The following is a 19,177-nucleotide window of genomic DNA, read 5'->3' as shown; positions in this document are numbered from 1 at the left end:
GTCGTCAAATGGTAAAAACAGATATAATAGATAGACATATTTACATTCACATTTATATTATCAATATTGATATATGACGGTTACTTTTCATCTGGTAGACTTTTGGCATTTGCTTCTTTCTATAGAACTTTTCAATCGTGAAAACTATACTTCAGTTCCATTACATATTCTCGAATAATGTTGTTTTCAATATATAATAGCTCTACTTAGGGACACATTCATATAGATTCCAATAAATTAGTTTAAAAATAAATTAATTCGAAATATCATAATAATTATACGGTCTGTATACGACACGTCCCCTCACGCAAGTTTAAAGTTACTATTCATGGGTGTTTAAGTTGTACTTTAATTAAATTAAAGACAGATGTTAGAGACGACACACTAAATTCAAATTGTAACAAAACTTTTATTTTTAATCCTATATTAGGTAGTAAATAAGTAAATAGTTCACACGAGCTGTATAGTTACAATATAAGTATAATAATATATATAGTTTGTGATACTCTCACTTTAGTTTTTTTTTCTAAATATAAATATTACATACATATTTAAATTCATTACTTCTCCATAGTATTCGCCTGTCATTCATTTATTACTACACTGTCGTGAAAAAAAGTTAAATTGTACAAGGATTATTTTATTCTATAAAAGTCGTATTGGATTACTACTAAATAACATCATTCAATATATCAATTTCTAAATATAAATTGATAGATAATTTCAATTTAGATTTCCTTCTCATAAAGGCAGCTACAACTCTTAAAACGTAGTGTTTAATCATAATAAATTAAATAAGTAATGAATAAAAATAGATATAAATATACAACTCAAATAGACCTAATTGTCAAAAGAAAAAAAAACAGTGACTATTTTAAGCAATTAGTTCCGACACACAATACCGATTCAGTACTGACTCCTGTTACAAGCCACCCTTTGTACAGAAATAGTACATTATTTAAATTAGGAACAATTTATCAATTAAATTAATAATTTTAAAAATAGAACATACCTTGTAAAATTAATAATGATAACTTGATTAATTAGCGCTTAGACATAATGAGTATTGCTTTTTTAATTGATGCATAATAATAACTATAAGTGTATATCTACTAAAATATACCTATGTCGTAAATAAAATACCTGACACTTATTTTTCTGTATTTAATTGTATATATATTGTAAATCTTAGTAATGACTGTAACCATATATGTACCAAATAGACTGGAATTTAGACTGTCATTGTGATATGATTTGAGAATATGAGTGAATATAATAATATAGCAATAAATATCACCAAAGGTAAAAAGTCGTTTGCGTGGATATCTCAGACTCACCTATTTCATTCGCCAAGCGGTTTCCTTTGTAATTTATGTTTCGGTTTTAAAGTAAGATTAAGCAGTGGTTACAGAATAAGAGTCATGACATCTTAGACCTCTGAAATAGCAATGAGTGTATAACGGATTACACATGATAACGTAGTCTTCGTACAGTTACAGCTCACCATCAGGTGGCCCATCAACTTGTTTACCATTCCAATTACATAATAAAATATATAGTAAAATTATAAACCTATATAAAATGAGAGACGAATGTTAATAAAAGTAATATTACATTTCGAAAGGGAAAGATGTAAAAATATGTTATAAATACATACATATATGTACATATTTTATTAATAGCTTTAGTAGCAATCATACAATTATATTTAAAATTCATACGAAATGTTAATTAGACTCTATAATATACTAATAGAATGATAATCATGACAATATACAACAGACCATAATTAAGCAGAAAAAGTTGCACAAATTGAACGCATTTTTCAAGACATTAATGGAGTAGATACCTCATTAATTACGTCGACATTTTTTCCCACTTGGTGTTTGTAGCTCACTCATTCGAACACAATTACATCTGTTAAAAGCGAAACTATCGTCCCTACACAGCCACCCTCCGATACTGAGCTCATTTAACCCCCTATCGTAAAGGGAACAATAACATTGACTGGTTCGGGTGGTCGCGAGTAACTGTTTGCTGTCATTTTGCTCACAGGCGAAAAGATTTCAAATGTTGTTTTTTTAATCGAATTAAGTATATGAACTGGTTTTGGATAGGGTGCATTTTAGTATTTTATGTTTATTGTTTGCTAACAGACTACAGTAAGAAGTTTCTCAATTAGGGTCTCAAAGTTTTAAATTACTAACTCCTACTTATATTTTTAATTCGTTTATTTGTTATACTTACATCCCTATGACTATTTCATGACAATTTAACCGTTCATTATGAAATTTGTCATTTAGATTGGAAATTAATATCTGCAGAAGAAATCGTGAACAGAATATATCTAGTTAATGTGAGAATTTGGTCCGTTTTAAGTGCTTCTAAATAGGTACCTAATTGTAATTTTTCAATCCCCAATGTCTTAGGTAGACAGCACGGGTTTTATAAATCAATCAAAGTTTCAAACTAAGATCATAACTCCCACGCAACGACTCTTCTGGAGAACTTAAATTACTCTTTTTTCCGCATTACGAGTGCGAATAATCTTCTTGACGGGCTGCGAAATTGATGGCGTCGAAAAAATGGCAAGTCAAAATCGTGAAAAGTTTTTACGTCAGTGGAGTTTCACTTAGAAAAGTTGGTAACATCCATTCCGAAGTTAGTCCTATACGACAAGCTGACAAATTTTAATGAACCCGAGAGGGCTGCTAATGTCTACGAGCGACGTAATGGGAAAACTTTGCCGCTTTCGCCCTCCAAGTCTTGCATAACCGGCAACCCATAGCCCTGATGTCGGTGACGCCTCCAGCACTCCGAGCCAAAGGGTCATATTATTTATGGGATTTTACCGATAAAAATGATAGAATACTCTTTTCATTAATCTAGGTATTACAAGAGACATTTGTGATAATGGAGGAGTTTGTCTGTGCTTTCACGCTGAAACTACTAGACTGATTCGAACGTTTGCCATAGATTCCAGATAAATTACACTTTTTATCTGAAATCACTGGAGTGTTCCTCTCAGTGCCACATACAGCAGCTAGTGAAGAGTAAAAGAGAAGATACAACTAAACCGTAATCCATTCTGAATTATTTTTTATAATTATCGATACACTGAATTTGGATTAAAATTGAATTTAAATATTTATATGAATTCTATAAGAGACATTAAATAAGACAGGTTTTCTACTTTAAGCGATAAGGCCGCCTTTTGTTAAGCACATTTATACTTTTTCAGTACGTAATAAAGAGTATTTATTATTGTTATTTTATACTTTACGATTTAGTTGACAATTTTGATCACAAATTTCATACAGATCAGGCCAGCCGTTTAGTCTTCATCTCAAATTCAACTTTATAATATTAATATATACGTATAGAAACAACAAACTTAAAATTTAACTCACACAATAAAATATTGCAAATTTAAAAAATCCATATAGTCATAAAATGTTGTACCCTCAATTAATTCCCTATACAATATTAACTTGTAACGTTATACTCCTGGGCGCTAGGTCAATGACAATAAAAAGCACAATGATACCGACGTGTGCCATTTCAACTCTTTCACAGAACTAGACCTATAGTATAAATTACATTATAAATTTCAAGTCGTTCGGTGACCAGCAACAAAAATTAGGGGTCATGATTATGATTTAAACGGCTAACTACCCCCGCTTAAGGGTGGCGTGGCATGGTGACGCGCGTCGGCGTCATCCATCATACGCTTTACATATGTTTGAATAAAACCCGTGGGAAAAGGATTTCCTCTTGGAAGTCAAAGCGGCAATCTGCAACATTCAGGGTGACTATGATTTCTAATTTTTGGTTATATATGTATATACTTTTTTATATTACGTCAGTATTACCTACTACTTTATTATTTTTACTTAATATGTTATATTTAAATATTTGGTATTGAATCACACTTAAAAAGTTTAATATGTTAATATGATAAATTTCATGATAAAGTATAAAAATCGATATATGTTAGAAACAGATAACTTTTCATAAAAGGTATTAGGCCTTTTCAATAAACCAACAAATTACCATACTGCTTACTGCTTCTATTATAAATACAATGTGTCTAATATCATATCTGTATGTTTGTTACATTTTCACGTCTAAATTGCTGAAAGGATCTTAATGTTTGGTGTATTTACATTATAAAACGAGTACGGACATATGACATCTCTTGTCACAAAAAAGCAGACGACGTCGTTGGTAAATGCTATAATACACTTACATAAATAAAGTAACAATTATTACTTAAAACATATTTAATAAAATATGTTGTAAGTTGCTAAGTTTGTTCGTGATATATCCATGTTTTGCAGCAAATTATGGTTACCATACATTACAAATAGCGGATTAGGGCAGTTTGGCAAACAAGGCGGCGCTGGCGTGTGCCGTCGCCCTTACACCTAATGCTGTATTAATGTCTATTAAGAGCCAGGCTTTGTTCCTACAGCTTGAGCTGACGATTTATTTAGATTTATACGCTAATGCGACTTTATATGTCAAGTGATGTTAATAAGCAAACAAGTCGCTCATTTAGTATTGTACTTCGATTTTTATCGACATCGATAGTAGGTAGATGTAATACAAAAAAATGTTTTAAATATATTGGCAGCCAAAACTTTATGTATACCTATATCTAACTCTCCAAGGATGGATATAAGTCAAATCTAAATAATTCGATAGATGATAAAATAACTACTACTTCTATCTTTATTTCTAATATACTCAAAGAAATAGTAATCTACACAGGAAAGTCAAATCCTTACAAATTTTACAACTGGTAAAATTTGTAAGGTTGATTTGACTTGACTTACCTCAGCGTACCGTTAACGCAGGCGGGTGCACAATTCCATATTCATATCAAATAAAAACTGATATGCCTAATTCAAGGTCAAGTTTTTTGAGTACTTACTTGACTTTGAAAGCCTACAAACAAATGCAAATCGAATATTGTAGAGCCATTCAGATCGCCAAGTCGTAGCTAGCCTACTGACTACTGATGAAACAGGACGATAAGGTGTTCCCCATTGTCAGGACTAGAGACACGTGCCACCCCTTAAACTTAAGTTTGGCGATATCTACTGTCTTATAACCAATCAAAATACTTTATAATTACCTACTTTGAAAATCCTGATAGTAATTATTATTGGCTACAGTTTCGGACTTATGGAACGGTTGAATGGCAACTCCTGTCTGACGGATACGTCTTTAGTCTCAGGACACTGCTAGGGGTTCGAACCTCGGCTCAGGCCGTAGTAATTTCGATCACCGACTGAATTAAATATTTTTAAATCAAATGCAATTTTTATGTTTCATATCTTTTTAACCCGATGAAGTCTTACAGAAAAATTAAATAACATATTTAACTACCAAAATATTATAGTAAAGTTATTTTTGTAGGTAGGTATATAGATTTTTGTAGCACAATAGTTTTCTCATTACAGCCATAGTGAACCCACAAAGAATCTTATTACCGCCGTTTCACTTTACACTTCCTGCCCATTCGTGTGCAATCTGTAGTGTGCAAATCCGTTAATCTCATTTGGAGGGTAGTTGTAGCGCACGTGGCGCCACGTGGCCTGAAATCGAACTAATCTCGGGGCCGTACGCGTCGGCGGACAGCGCGCGTGCGCGCTCCTGATAACGCCAAGAAACACCATTCATTCCCGCTCTTTTGTTGTGAACAATCACATTATTTATTTATGATATTTGCTAGTGGTCCAACCTGCCACCCTCCGGGGTAATGTATTCTTAGCACCATTGTAATGTTTCAAGGGAGACGTCCCATCTAGGATTTAGGATGCTCTGAAGTTATTGTACGATAATATTATGAGAATGTTCTAACTTAAGTAATTATATCACAACTACTCCTTACTAAATATAATACATATATCTAAGGATTTATACGAATCCAAAAATTGTTGAACTAAAGGACATATACCTATAGCTGTAGTATATGTAAGTACTATTTTTGTAAAGCGTTGCATAAGTATACGAAAGGAAATCGAAAAATAAACACATTGAACATCGCTAATTAAAATAACCATAACAAATTATTTGTATCTATTATTATACAAATAAAATTATTTGCATGCACTGCAAAACATAAACATAAACTGAATTAACAAATCGAATTTCCATTGAAAGAAAATTGACGTTATCGTGAATATATCATGTGACATGTCTAGATTCCGCTAGGTATGTTTTCAAATATCTGGATTCATCTAAAGCACTAAGCAACTCTTCTGCCTGCGACAACACGTCTCCCATATGAAATTGGTTTCTTGTTGATGTTTCCATCAGTAGAATAATAGATATATTAAGATTGTTTTTTTAATATCGGTCGAACTTAGAACCTCTAAGTGTAAGTCGGGTAGTAAATCACTACTTGGCCTTGTGTGTGTATAAAAGGCTTGTTGGCATCAATTCATATCATGTGTAAAATAGTAATAGGTACTACTACTATTATACAATTAATGATAATATACATAATTAATAAAAATGTAAACCATTAATAGCTTTAATAATCCACTCAATCTCTTTCAGTCATATCTCTAAGTTGTTGTATATTAAACAGTTCACTCTTAGTTCTATTCAATGTGTTTCACAAAGAATTTGTATGAGCATACAGAAATAAATAAATAAATATATAATAAATATAGCAACCAACCAGTAAAAAAGTCAAATTGCCATTTCAAAAAATTATCGATGAGTCAGGCTGTCATTCCTAATACATTTTGCTGTCAATCAAGATGTCAGTATCATCAAATGTCTGCTTTGTGTTATGACTTATTGTTTGTTGTTCTATTTTTCTATAAATCTAATTTCTAATACTCAACAATCACGCTTTCAGTATTTTAAGTTAAAATTATTTTAGAATACTATTTATAATTTTGAACATCCTAATTGATTCATCAAATCATTAGTTCCCTTAACGATATGGTGGAAGAAGACGAATATGCGTGTGTGAATAGAAGCCAGCTTAAAATCAAGGATAATTCTGGAATCAAAAAGAAAAAGAAGAAGAAAACCAATAAAGATACAGAGAAAATGATGGAAGCGGATGTAAAACAACAGATAAAACAACAAGCACCAGAAGATAAACGTACAAAAGCAGAAATTACTTTCCAGAAAATGCAAGAAAAAATGGTAAGCCTTGGAATTATTATATATTATTTTACTAACTGTATAAATTGTTGTTATATTGTTGAGGTTGTGTAAAAACATCTGTTGAGACACTAAATAGAACTTAAATGAAAAAATTCTGGATCTAACACAAAAGTAAGCCAATTTTCTAGTCCTAGTGGTCTACGCTGATACTAGAAAGGCTTCAACTAGATAAATAGTGTCTTGTCATTTTATTGATAGAATATTGTTAGAATAATGTGTTTTTATATCATTTACTTTGGTTAGTAATTATATATTTGTTTTTCAGTTATTCTGTGTCATTTACTTGTATACAACTGTTACTTTGATAATGTAGGAAGTATAGCTCATACTTCCTTCATAATTTCTAAATGTTGCTCACTCAGTTAAAGTTTATTATATTAGATAAAATACTTTCATTATTAAAGTTACATTATCAGCAAGTAACTTGAACATCTTTACATTATTAAAATTATTAATGATACCTATTGGTATATTCATGCAAGACTGGGGCATGACACTTATTATTGTTTTTCAATATCTCTGTATCATCTATTTGTGCAACTTTCAAATTGCTACTTAAACTGTATTTGGATTGTCGAACCTTGAAACGTCAACTGTAAGATTGACATTTTAAGGTTCTGAAGGAGAAAGATAATATATTCATGGCATTGGCTGATTAATACCTCATATGAGTGTCACGTGATGAATGTTGCATGTTACCTGCATTTCCATGGTATAGTTCATGTACATAGGTTCTTTGTGTCAACATTAAAATATGAATATGGCCATAGCCCTATGTAGTAATAATATCAGTGTGTTAATGAAAATAACTGTTATAATTGTCAATCTTAAAATTACAGCAAAAGCAGAGGATCAAACAAAAAGCAGAAATGACTCACAAGCAAAGAGTGGAGAAATTCAATCAACATCTGGACAGTCTGACTGAACACTTTGATATACCAAAAGTATCTTGGACAAAATAATCTGTATATATTATACATACTTAATGTATACTTCTAATTTTATTTAATAAAGAATATTAATAATATAACTGTGTTTGTATTATTTCATACTCATTTAGCAGTAGCAGATATGGAATCAAACAGCAGTGGTCATATCACTCATTGTTTTCCATTCCCATGCAATCCATCCAAATTTTTGACTGACTATTTATTATATTCAAAGATTGTAAATTAAGTACAGAAATATTTGTAACACAAATAGTATAGTATTGGTATAAAGGATTAAAATATATTAATTAAACAATCGTCAAAATTAGAAAATATACCAATAAAATAAACAAGCATACATACATTTTACAAAAGTAAAATTTAATACAGAATTTTATAAAGTTAAAAATGTAATAAATAGGAGATAGTAAAAATGCAAATCAACATTAGCAACACATGTAAGTTTGAGCATTATCTGCTTACTAAAATCACAAAAGTAAGCATAAGGTATTGATATGTCTAAAAAAATATAAATTATTGCAGAATTTTGTATTACACCATAGTGTAGCTCAATAATTAACAAACATTTCAAAATATATAAATAAAAATTAATTTGTGATATGAATGAGAAAAGTGTTATATTTTTCATGCATTATAAAGATTAAATGATCAATGTTACTAGTTAACAATAAAAGTACAGGGTACAATTAAATCATCTTTATTATTATTCTAATGTATACAGTAAACATTATAAAATATAAATAGAAAACTAAAAAAGAACTGGACGGACTTATTTCACAACTAAATTAAAAATATTGAATAATATAGACAATAAAAAAAATGGACGGACTTGTCATTCACAGCAGAATTAAATATATAATCTAGAAGTCAGTATAAAAACTTATTATAAAAAAGAATTAAAGTACTTCTTAACAAATAGGTATAAAAAATACCGTAAAATAAGACAGTTTTATTGATAGTAAAATTACTACTTAACATAATTATTTTTTTTTTAATGTACAGGTGAACCAAAAAATAATTACAAATTACACGTAATAATATTTTTTGTTGACCATTAATTAATTTTTAGTGATTATTCCACTAAACCTTAAGGTACCGTTGTTGAATTACTTGCTCTATCATACTACTTGGTTCATTTAGACACTATGATAAAGTGTAAAATTCTATATTTTTTACATTGTTTAAAGGAAACATATATAGATTAGGTAAGTTCATACTAAATAGATCTTTTTCCATCTATATAATTTTAAAACGATTACATTTTGCACAAATAATATCTAAAAAAATATATTTAAAAATAATATGCCCTAAAATAAAAAAAAATGAACACAATTCTAAACAGAGATTCTATGAAATATTCTTTGAGACTTGTCGAGTTTCACTTATTTATTGACACGTAATAAAAAACCTATATCTATTACAGTCAAATAATATTACACTATATTTAAGGCACATATAATAAAGAGTAATATGACTATGTAAAAGTGTGCTAGACTAACTATAAAAATCACATTATAACGAATAATATGTGAATATGTATCACTGTATAAACTACATATGCATACTAGGTCCAATATCCAGACACTTCTACATAAGGCACTGCAGACCTAAATGACAACTTTACTGGTAAAATTGCTGTGACAATGATTTTTAAAGGTGTCTTTTTTTTAAACCCTAAATTGACTGTATTATTGTATTAATGTTAAAAAAACTACCATAAAGATTGTTCCGAAGCATAATTCTACCGTCGTAGCACTATTACTTCTCCAAAATGAATAACTAAATGAAAATACTTTTATATAATTCTCTTTGGTGGACCAAGGGTCACTACCGTCGTCAAAGTGCATGGGGCACTGATCACGTTCTCTTTCATATTCTTCCATTTCTACGGCAACTGCAGCACCCTCTGTGTAGTTCCAAGATGTCACATCTTGTCTTAGATCACAGTATGGTCCCAGAGCCTGTGACATGAGCACTCTGTAAAATAAAATAATAATAAGGTCATATCTATATAAGTATAAAATATTAGTTATTGTCGCCGAATTAAAAAATGAAATATAAATACGAAAGTTTCCTTAATTTCCTTTTGGACATAAAAATTAAGCAATCGATTTGTATGCTACATTGAGATAACTTTCGCTTAAATGTAAATTATTCTCTAATCAACATTATAAACCAAAATATTATTAAAAAGTAAAATCATTATCTTTTTCATTTCCATTTCTGAACTTATTATTTACTGCCAGTAATAACAAAATGTAAAAAATATCTGAATAAAGGCTTTATTATTATTATTTATAATATCAAAGAAGCAGGTTGAAACATAGTTGCAAATTTGTATATAATATAACATATATAATGTCATAAAAAGTATACTTTGTACAATATATTTTAAGATTACCTATTGAGATCAGCTCTCTGATACACCCAACATCTGTATTTGGAGAAAGGATCCAATTCATCATAAGTTATAAGGTAAGACTTCAAATTCTCTTTCCAGTATCCAATACATTTCATGCGATAGTCAGGATCACTGTAAATATCCACAGGCCTGCCCAAATAATCTACAGATAGACAATAATTTTCTTTTATCTGTATTGTTTTCTGGTCGGTATCACATACTGAGAAATCGCTGATGTTCAATTTGCAGTACAGATTAGGTCGGGGACTCAACGTAACTCCTCCAAGAATCCTAGTTTCAAACCTCACATCGCCTCTCTGTGTGAAATTAAATTTCCCTGCTACTGGACATCGTATTGGCGACGGGTCTTTTTTGAGAAAGATATCGTAGCGCCAGTTTTGTTTGTTGGGGAATTGTACCCATGAACAAACAGTATGAAAATTGCTTTGAATCATCGCTAGACCTTTGCGGTACCTGTAATGCATAACATTTTTTAAATTGTCTATAGGGACATTATAAAGCCGAAAACTTATCTATTCGTAAGTATGTTTTTACCTTTACAGGACACAACATTATATAATAAATATGTTAAACATATACACATTCTAAAAACTACATTAAAATAATGATTAGAAGTAGTTTCTTGTCAGTTCATTTCAACTAAGTTGGTAGTTGAACTGAACGTTAGATAGAAAATATTGTCATACATAAGTGGCCAAAAATGTCTTTAATATAGAAAAAAATAACTTTAAATGAATCTTATTGGAATCTACCATGAAAATAGATTTTATCACAAGGATACAAGAGTCGAAATACTTCCTTTATAGATATTTATTTTATAGTTACCTTATAACATTGTGATGTTGCGGGACGAAATCAAAGCATACGTAATCTTTTTGACAACCATCTACTGTGAGACGAGCCATCATGACTCTGCTGTCGCGTTGTTCCCTGTAGAATGATTTTACATAATAATATTATTATTATTACGTAAAATATTGAGTAGAATTAAGTGTGAATTGTTCAAACAATTCACACAGCGCCATCTAGAGCTAGCCGAAGCTAAGCAGAGCTTGTGTACTGGATAACTGATATAAATACATAGATATTTTTTTTAAATACATACATAATATAAATAGAGTACACCCAGACCGATACAAACAATCATACGCATGAGTGCAAACGTGCGAGGAATCAAACCCGCTACCATCGTAAGTAAAGTGCTAAACCGCTAGACCAACGAGGCACTTGAGTTAAAATTTAAGATTCAAAACACTGTAATAAATATAAGATAATCTTAAATAACTAATATGACGTCATAAAATGAAATTAAAAAACAATATAATATGTAGGTACACATAATCTTAGATAATATGCCATTTTTTTGTAACTAGTAATATTATACATTTATGAGGCACCATAAATAACAATATAAGTACAGTCTCTCTTGCTCCTTCGATCAATATTATGTCTAATTCAAAGGGGCATAGAAATTACGACGGCCTGAGCCGAAGTTAACAGTTCTCTCAGACTAAATTCATATCCATCAGGCGGAAATTGGCCTTCAGCCGCTCCATAAGTTTTTCCGCGGGTTTGGAGTGCCGTCTGCACTCGCCCTCTATCGTCTGGTGAAGCTGTAATGGACAGCTGTAACCAATTGCATTAGAGTAGTCCATAAAAAGTCTCTCTCTCTCACTCTGTAAAATTCAAAGATTATTTACCTGCATACATAAATAGTGCGCCTGTATCTGCTTTCATCAGGGTAGTGTGTTTCAATAATATGTGTCTCGTTAATAAACACATCAGCATCAATGTTTGCAGTATTGATCCACTCTCCTGAGAAATTCTGCGGCAACCGGCACCCTGGTTCCACAACCTCTGCCTTTACAGGCGTAACTCGATATCTCTCTGGAGATTTTTCAACTGTTTTCAAAGCGTTACACTCCGGGGTTATAGAAGCGCCTATATATAAATCGTCATCTCTGTTCTTCAAAAAACACCGATATCTTTCATCTTTACGAGATTCTTTTGTGTTTGCAACAGCGAAAAAGTGATTTTTATCTACAAACCAATGTCCTGCAATAGAATAACAAACCTTTTATCATCTAAGTAAGTCAGTAATAATAATAAGCATTGATAGATTGTTACCTTTTTACAAGTATATGACCAATATGATATTCATGAAATTTTACATGAAGATACATTACATAATATTATTATTATTATACTTTGAGGGACAAAGGCTATATTTTATCCCAAAAAAGCAGATATGGTCGTCGGTAGCAGCTAATTTAGAAAGTTAGTATATCAAGTAGAAAGTAGTATGTTAGTATATACATAGATATTATAGTAAAGTTAATATATCAGAGAGTAGACCTTTCAAATAGGAAAGCACATAAATTATTATATTTTGCGCTTCATTAACAGTCAAGAGTCCTTGGGAAAGATTAATTGCTTACAAAATACATATAAGTACTTAACAACATAATTTATTTCATCTGTTGACACATATGGAGATTAAAGGCTTAGTGAGATTATAAGATAAAATTAGTAAGCGCGCAAATTCAAATCCCTTTAATACAGTGTTTATAAGGTTGTAATCCTTGTTGCATGGTACCCCAAACTATATATATCGGTATTATACCTGATCATCTCTATAAATCTACTATAATTCTCAGGAAAGTGATCAATCCTGGTGTGGTTGGAAAAGGGCATTGACAAGTTTAAGAAATTGTCTCATTGTCCTTTTTCTTACTTTGTGAACTATAGTATCAACTGTAGAGGTAAGTTACTTTTTATAGGTAACTTATTTCCGTCAACACTAATCATTCCGAAAAACTTTCTTAATCTCTATGAAAATGAACTGCTAAGTAGCACAAAGCTGCAGTTCTATTACTAAAAGTTACCACCTCTACCAGCAACACCAATTCTCCATAGTTTGTGAAATCTGTTTGTGATTTTTTTTAGACTATAATGGTACACAAGCATATGACCCTGCTGGTTAATGGTCCCCATAGCCTATGGACGCCTGAATTACCAGGAGTGTCACCTGCACAATTATAAATCTTTTCTGCAACTGTACATAATTCAATAAAAAAAAATGAGATTTTTTTTGTGACTGTGATGGGGCTACTGCAGAGGGCACTCCTTCCCGCCAATGTGGCCACTTCCTGCGTGACATAATGACTACTATACCACAAACTGCAATGTGAAGGCGCCGTTAAGGGGCTCCAACATCTGCTCAAGCCGTCGTAATTTCGATACCCATTTCAATTGGGTATAATTTTGAAAATGTGTGACAAACATAATTTTAACAATTATGTTTTTTAAGAAGCATATAAAGGGTATTTATTATAGTGGTTACTTACCTAAACAACTATATTCAACAACACCATTGAATGTCCCTGACATACCCTCACACTTTCTGTAAGTGATGTTAAACTTCTGATTTGTGATCAGAAATTGTGTGCCAGCCGTTTGGCATGACTTTATTTGTGCGTCAGGGTGGTTACATTCCCCAGTGAAGCGAAAACGATTCTGGTATCCAAACTGCCATACACCTTCTAGGGATGAGCGACAATTGACCTAAAATTGTAATAAATCATTACTAATTGTTTGACTTTGACTAAGTTACTTACAAATTTTATGGTAATACAATTTGATGTGATTCTTTACATGGTTAAGAAACTAGTGAAATCATATAAGTTTAATCATTGTATAATTATATTTGTAGTATTTATATATGTTGTTTACTATATGCATATTTCTGTTTAGGAATACATATATCTATATTTATGACACATTTTAATATAATTATTTGCTCATTTTGACCATTTTTAGCAATAATATGATTCAAGAAAAAGGTTTATAATCTAATATTACATGTTAACCCATGCAAAGACAGAGAGGATAGCTATAAAATAAATTATAAACACTTACGGGGACATAATTTTCAGAAAATAGTGTAATGAGTTGCTGGTTTGGTTTCAGTCCACTACAAACTCTTTCAACAGTTGCTTCAGTTTCAGGAATGCCAACGCATGGTGTTTCTATCTTCTCCAGTACATTAACTGTCCGTACTATAAGTTTGACACAATAAAAGCATGTTGTATAACGAAATACCATTGTATAATTAACATGGTAATCTGCTTTTATGTTGACACAAGTTCCCCTAAAAATATATATTCATTAAAAGTAGGAAAAGAAACGAAAATAATTTTTAGAAACATAATCAACTTTTAATAAAAAACTAGTTAACTTTGCAACTTCCTCAGTATTTAATTAAAGCTTTTTTATTGAAATAAATAACAGTTTTGAAATAAAAATGTTTTAATTACTTCTTATGAATCTGTGAGTGAAAATGACATTGTAATCGTCCAGTCGTCAGAGATTAGCAAGACAAAATTGTTTTATATTATTAGTATTTTTTTCATGTAAGTACCGTATATACTTTCATATGCATTTGGTGACAAGCTGTTCATTTGTTGATAAGCTTGTAATTACAAGCTGGCACTTTAATTTCTTTTATTTGTGCAGATTGAAATTAATTTCCTATATACAACCGGCCGACGATAGGTGGCTAATGTATAAATAAAATTGTAATTATTATACCTTCCCGTCATTTCACTGGCATTTATATCGGTAATAGTCTGTTTTCCATTTTCAAATGAAAACCATGTATTCCTTAGAACTACAGGAATTGTGCATTCCGCAGATATTAAAGCAACTGTAACAACAAACATGTTGGGCGTTAACATATAGTGCTCAACTAAACAACGTAAAAAATTTATTTACTTACCCCTTAAAGACAATACCCATATAATGGGCAATAGAAAATATGGAGACATAGTTTAATAATTTTGTAAAAACATTTAAGAATATAAGAGGAATAATATAAGGAAATAACAGACAAAAATCAAGCAAGTATTTTAGAACAAGAACACGAACGAAGTTTGTTTGAAAATTGTAACTTTGACATTGACAGTTTTTCAACAAATAAACGATAACAGGCGACGATCTTCTGTATTTTGACACATTGATACAGACAGACTATGACAGTCGTCAGATTTTACTGAAGTATTCGGAACATAGTATCAAAGAATAGTATATTCTTTGATTCGGAACCATTCGGTGTTTTGTCCTTTACATATTTTATTTAATAATAAATTGTAAGTGCCTACTTAATACTGTTTTAATTTTCAGCTGACTATTCGGATAGAAATATAATAATTATACAAAAGATGTCTGAACCATATTTATAATAAAATACTTTGTAAATAGAGAGAAAGATTTCACTAACCGTTTATTTATTTTCAGCTTATTATGGGTCGCCGTAAGTCAAAAAGAAAGCCTCCACCAAAGCGAAAAGCTATAGAACCGCTAGACCAGCAATTCAACTGCCCATTTTGTAATCACGAAAAATCCTGTGAGGTGAAAATGTAAGTTGTAAACGTCATTCATTAAAACCAATTCAGTATTTGCAAATTTGAGATATAATTGTAATATCCAATATTTATTATGTTTATTATTGACACCTCATTAGGTGTCAATAATAAATATTTAATGTTGAGATACACATACATATTTAATGTATGTGTATCTCAAATATAAATTAGGTTCCATTAATTATTAATGTAGGTACTTAATTTGCTTCACATGTTTGACAATTATAAACGTTAGTGTGCAAGTGTGTCATTAAAATCCGAAGAGGTGGAATTAAAGTTAACAAATTCACACATTTACAACAGATTCTTGTAAGGACGACTGCACCTCTCTTCTTTTTTTATTGTTAAACAACCACCCAACACCCACTTACACTATCGGTTCAAGCTGGCAGGGCATCAATGGAGAATGCAGTTAGGTCAGTCAGCCTATTGTGGCAATTTCCGCTGTAATTAACTATAATAGTTTCTGGTCCCCAAATCCCCCTTCCAGATCTGATTAGTTTGAGACTATTTATAGCTGTATGTTAATGGACAGCAATGTACAGAACAGTTTACACAATGTATTTATTTATAAATACTTTCTACATTATACATCCAGAATACAAAATAGTTTTTATTTTTGTGTTTAAAATACTGACTGCAGAATGCATATTTTCATTTAATGAAATTGACCTCTGCAAACTCACACCCAATCATATATAAATATATATATATATCTAAGTTGTATATCTTTGTTATTGTATATTGTATTTCTACTTATTAGCCATTATAACATTTAATTTGAAATATTTGTATTTTTTTTTCTTTGTAGGGATAGAGCTAGAAATACTGCAAGGATACAATGCATGGTGTGCTTAGAAGATTTCCAAACAACAACAAATGTGCTGTCGGAACCAATAGATGTATATAATGACTGGGTTGATGCCTGTGAAAGCGCTAATTAGGATGTTATTTTATTTAAGATTCAAGACATGTTTTGAATATGTGCATTTGAATTTGCTTCATTTATACATTATTATTAATTAAGACTATCAATAAATTGAATTAATTATTTTTCCATTTGTTTTATGGAAATTTCTATCAGTACAATTTGACAAAATTAATATACAAGCCTTGAATATAGAACTATACTAGTAATCAGCCATTTTATGACATGGATAGGATTACTTGACCATTTATTTGGCTATTGTATACCATGCAGTATATCAATAAAGTTGTTTTAAAATAACGGTGATACTGGTAGGCATATGGAACTAATGGCTTATAAATTATAAACTTTGAATATACTATATAAGTAATTTTGTTATTTTTTACCAATAACTCAATATAATATAAAGTCAAACGTAATAAAATATCTATTTGTATTAATCTTCAAAAAACACTACTTTATTATTTGGAAGAATATAATTGTGACGTTTCGGAAGATTTTGAAGATAAAAGTTATTTAATATTGAGAAATCGAGCTAATTACTAAAAATATAAAATGTATCTTTTAAAATTTGTACGGACTTTTTAATACTTCATATTATATAATTGTATTAAATAGGTATTTATAAATAAGAAATATTAATAAAATCTCTTTGTCTGACTATATGTGCCATTTTTTTTATTATCACTAATCTTGATTCTTTATTACCCCTTTGTAACAATTGTCTAGTGACAACATCTTGCAGGAAAATATACATGGATTTTGTTATTAAGTTGATTTATATACTGCTAACTATTACCAGACCCTAGTAGATTGATGGAGTAATTTTCGTACAGGCAAGGATCTTAATCCGGATAAATAATAATTCAAGTTCAATCATTAAAACACTTTATTCTCGCAACAAATTCAGATCTACACAGTTTCGACATAGCCACTAAAAAGCGTTTAAATATATAATTGATCAGGGTTAATCTTATTATTAAATTATGTTATTATAATTATAACAATTTGATTAAGTAGTTATTTTGTGTGGCTATGTTTAATAATTGAACATGTCATCTAGCTGTTTCATAATTCAACATACAAAATGTAAGTTTAACATTCAAGCGCTATAGATCTATAACATTTTCTAAAAGCTTATAACATCTGATACAAGAAAACCTTATTTTTAAGTCTTGTTATTTTCACCTAAAGTTCAATTGTTCTATGAATGTGTGTGAAGATGGAATGTTGTAATATAATATACCAAAGACATCAACAAATCTAAACAAACAAAGTGGTAACAATAAATATCTATTGGTAATAACAACTCTAGTATTTTCTATAATTATTTTTTAATAATCATTTAAATAGATTAATATTAAGTAAATGTCCAAAGATAAAATCTTGTTTGTATTGACAACGATGCTACGTTAAACAGTTTAATAAATACTATTAGAACCTTACATGTATAATGATTTCATATAATATTATTCAAATTTTTAAGAAGCGAATACTTATACTTTCGTACATTTCTACCGACTCTTCTATTAACCTCTTTCCCAACAGTGCCCATTAAAATTGACTGTATCTTGATTACAATATGTGCAAATATAATATTACTCAAGCATTTAACATTAGTAATGTACTTGAGGCAAAATGTTCGCTTCACGTAAAAGCTTTGTTGCTCTACTTCTATGTAACAACAATAATCTCGCGTAATTTTATACTATTATAAATATATTGACAATGTCATTCCCTTAATTAGCTATTTGCAATATTACACAATAATTAAAATATACCTAATAAGTATTCAACGCAATAAGACAGCATCAAGCTGCATCACAATTCAATAACAATTAAACAAAATAAAAAATCTATATAAAAAATATAATACGTTGTCAAATTGAGCTATTGCCTAGACTTACAACCCTGGGATATCGGTAACCATGTCATTGTGCACAAAAAGATATTTAGACACTAAACTTTCAACTATCGGAAAGAAAGATTTGTTATTTACATAAATTATTTTACATATACATGTCTAATAATCGGTCAGTCATAAAGCGACAAGACATGGTTACGAGAGCCGCATACCACCAAGCTCCCTCTGTGCAATAAGCTGTATTGTATTAGGAAGGTACATAAGGTGTCAGAATAGCTCATACTAAAATTGGTATACTTTCACTTAAACGGTGGAAGTGCATTTTGCCAAAAACGTAAAAAAATCCTTGTATGCAAATCCATTTTCTCAAAATATTAATAAGTACAAGAGGACTCG

At 30.3% G+C, this 19,177-nt stretch overlaps 3 protein-coding genes across 4 annotated transcripts in view; 2 read left to right on the top strand and 1 right to left on the bottom strand.

Moving 5' to 3' along the window:
* The window catches only part of LOC131846990 (transcription elongation factor 1 homolog), a 380,500-nt gene extending 363,363 nt beyond the window's left edge, over positions 1-17,137 (top strand). For both annotated transcript variants that reach the window (XM_059196420.1, XM_059196421.1), the window contains exons 2-3: positions 15,862-15,983; positions 16,801-17,137. In XM_059196420.1, coding sequence (XP_059052403.1) covers positions 15,868-15,983; positions 16,801-16,933 — 249 coding nt within the window. In that variant the 5' untranslated portion in view covers positions 15,862-15,867 and the 3' untranslated portion in view covers positions 16,934-17,137. The remainder of the gene's footprint in view (positions 1-15,861; positions 15,984-16,800) is intronic.
* LOC131846987 (protein FAM32A) lies at positions 6,789-8,200 on the top strand. The gene is made up of 2 exons (XM_059196418.1): positions 6,789-7,173; positions 8,034-8,200. Exons 1-2 carry the CDS (start codon positions 6,964-6,966, stop codon positions 8,154-8,156), a joined length of 333 nt encoding a protein of 110 aa, XP_059052401.1. The 5' UTR covers positions 6,789-6,963; the 3' UTR covers positions 8,157-8,200.
* On the bottom strand, positions 8,892-15,479 carry LOC131846983 (uncharacterized). Its single transcript, XM_059196412.1, has 8 exons — positions 15,344-15,479; positions 15,157-15,271; positions 14,485-14,716; positions 13,914-14,130; positions 12,267-12,621; positions 11,392-11,496; positions 10,546-11,019; positions 8,892-10,121 (listed from the first exon to the last, which is right to left on the bottom strand). Exons 1-8 carry the CDS (start codon positions 15,390-15,392, stop codon positions 9,833-9,835), a joined length of 1,836 nt encoding a protein of 611 aa, XP_059052395.1. The 5' UTR covers positions 15,393-15,479; the 3' UTR covers positions 8,892-9,832.
* Positions 17,138-19,177: the final 2,040 nt, after the last annotated feature.

The sequence above is a fragment of the Achroia grisella genome, unplaced genomic scaffold, assembly GCF_030625045.1.
Source record: "Achroia grisella isolate CSIRO2021 unplaced genomic scaffold, CSIRO_AGI_Agris_v1 utg515, whole genome shotgun sequence".
Lineage (NCBI taxonomy): Eukaryota > Metazoa > Arthropoda > Insecta > Lepidoptera > Pyralidae > Achroia > Achroia grisella.
This window is presented reverse-complemented; position numbering and strand designations above follow the sequence as displayed.

Bases quoted from the DNA above. Each gene is read 5' to 3' on its own strand.
- LOC131846987 (XM_059196418.1), top strand. From the start codon at position 6,964: ATGGTGGAAGAAGACGAATATGCGTGTGTGAATAGAAGCCAGCTTAAA. The intron at 7,174-8,033 runs GTAAGCCTTGGA...TTAAAATTACAG, and splicing joins AGAAAATGCAAGAAAAAATG to CAAAAGCAGAGGATCAAACA.
- LOC131846983 (XM_059196412.1), bottom strand. From the start codon at position 15,392: ATGTCTCCATATTTTCTATTGCCCATTATATGGGTATTGTCTTTAAGG. The intron at 15,272-15,343 runs GTAAGTAAATAA...TTGTTGTTACAG, and splicing joins ATGGGTATTGTCTTTAAGGG to TTGCTTTAATATCTGCGGAA. The intron at 12,622-13,913 runs GTAAGTAACCAC...ATTCTATTGCAG, and splicing joins TGTTGAATATAGTTGTTTAG to GACATTGGTTTGTAGATAAA.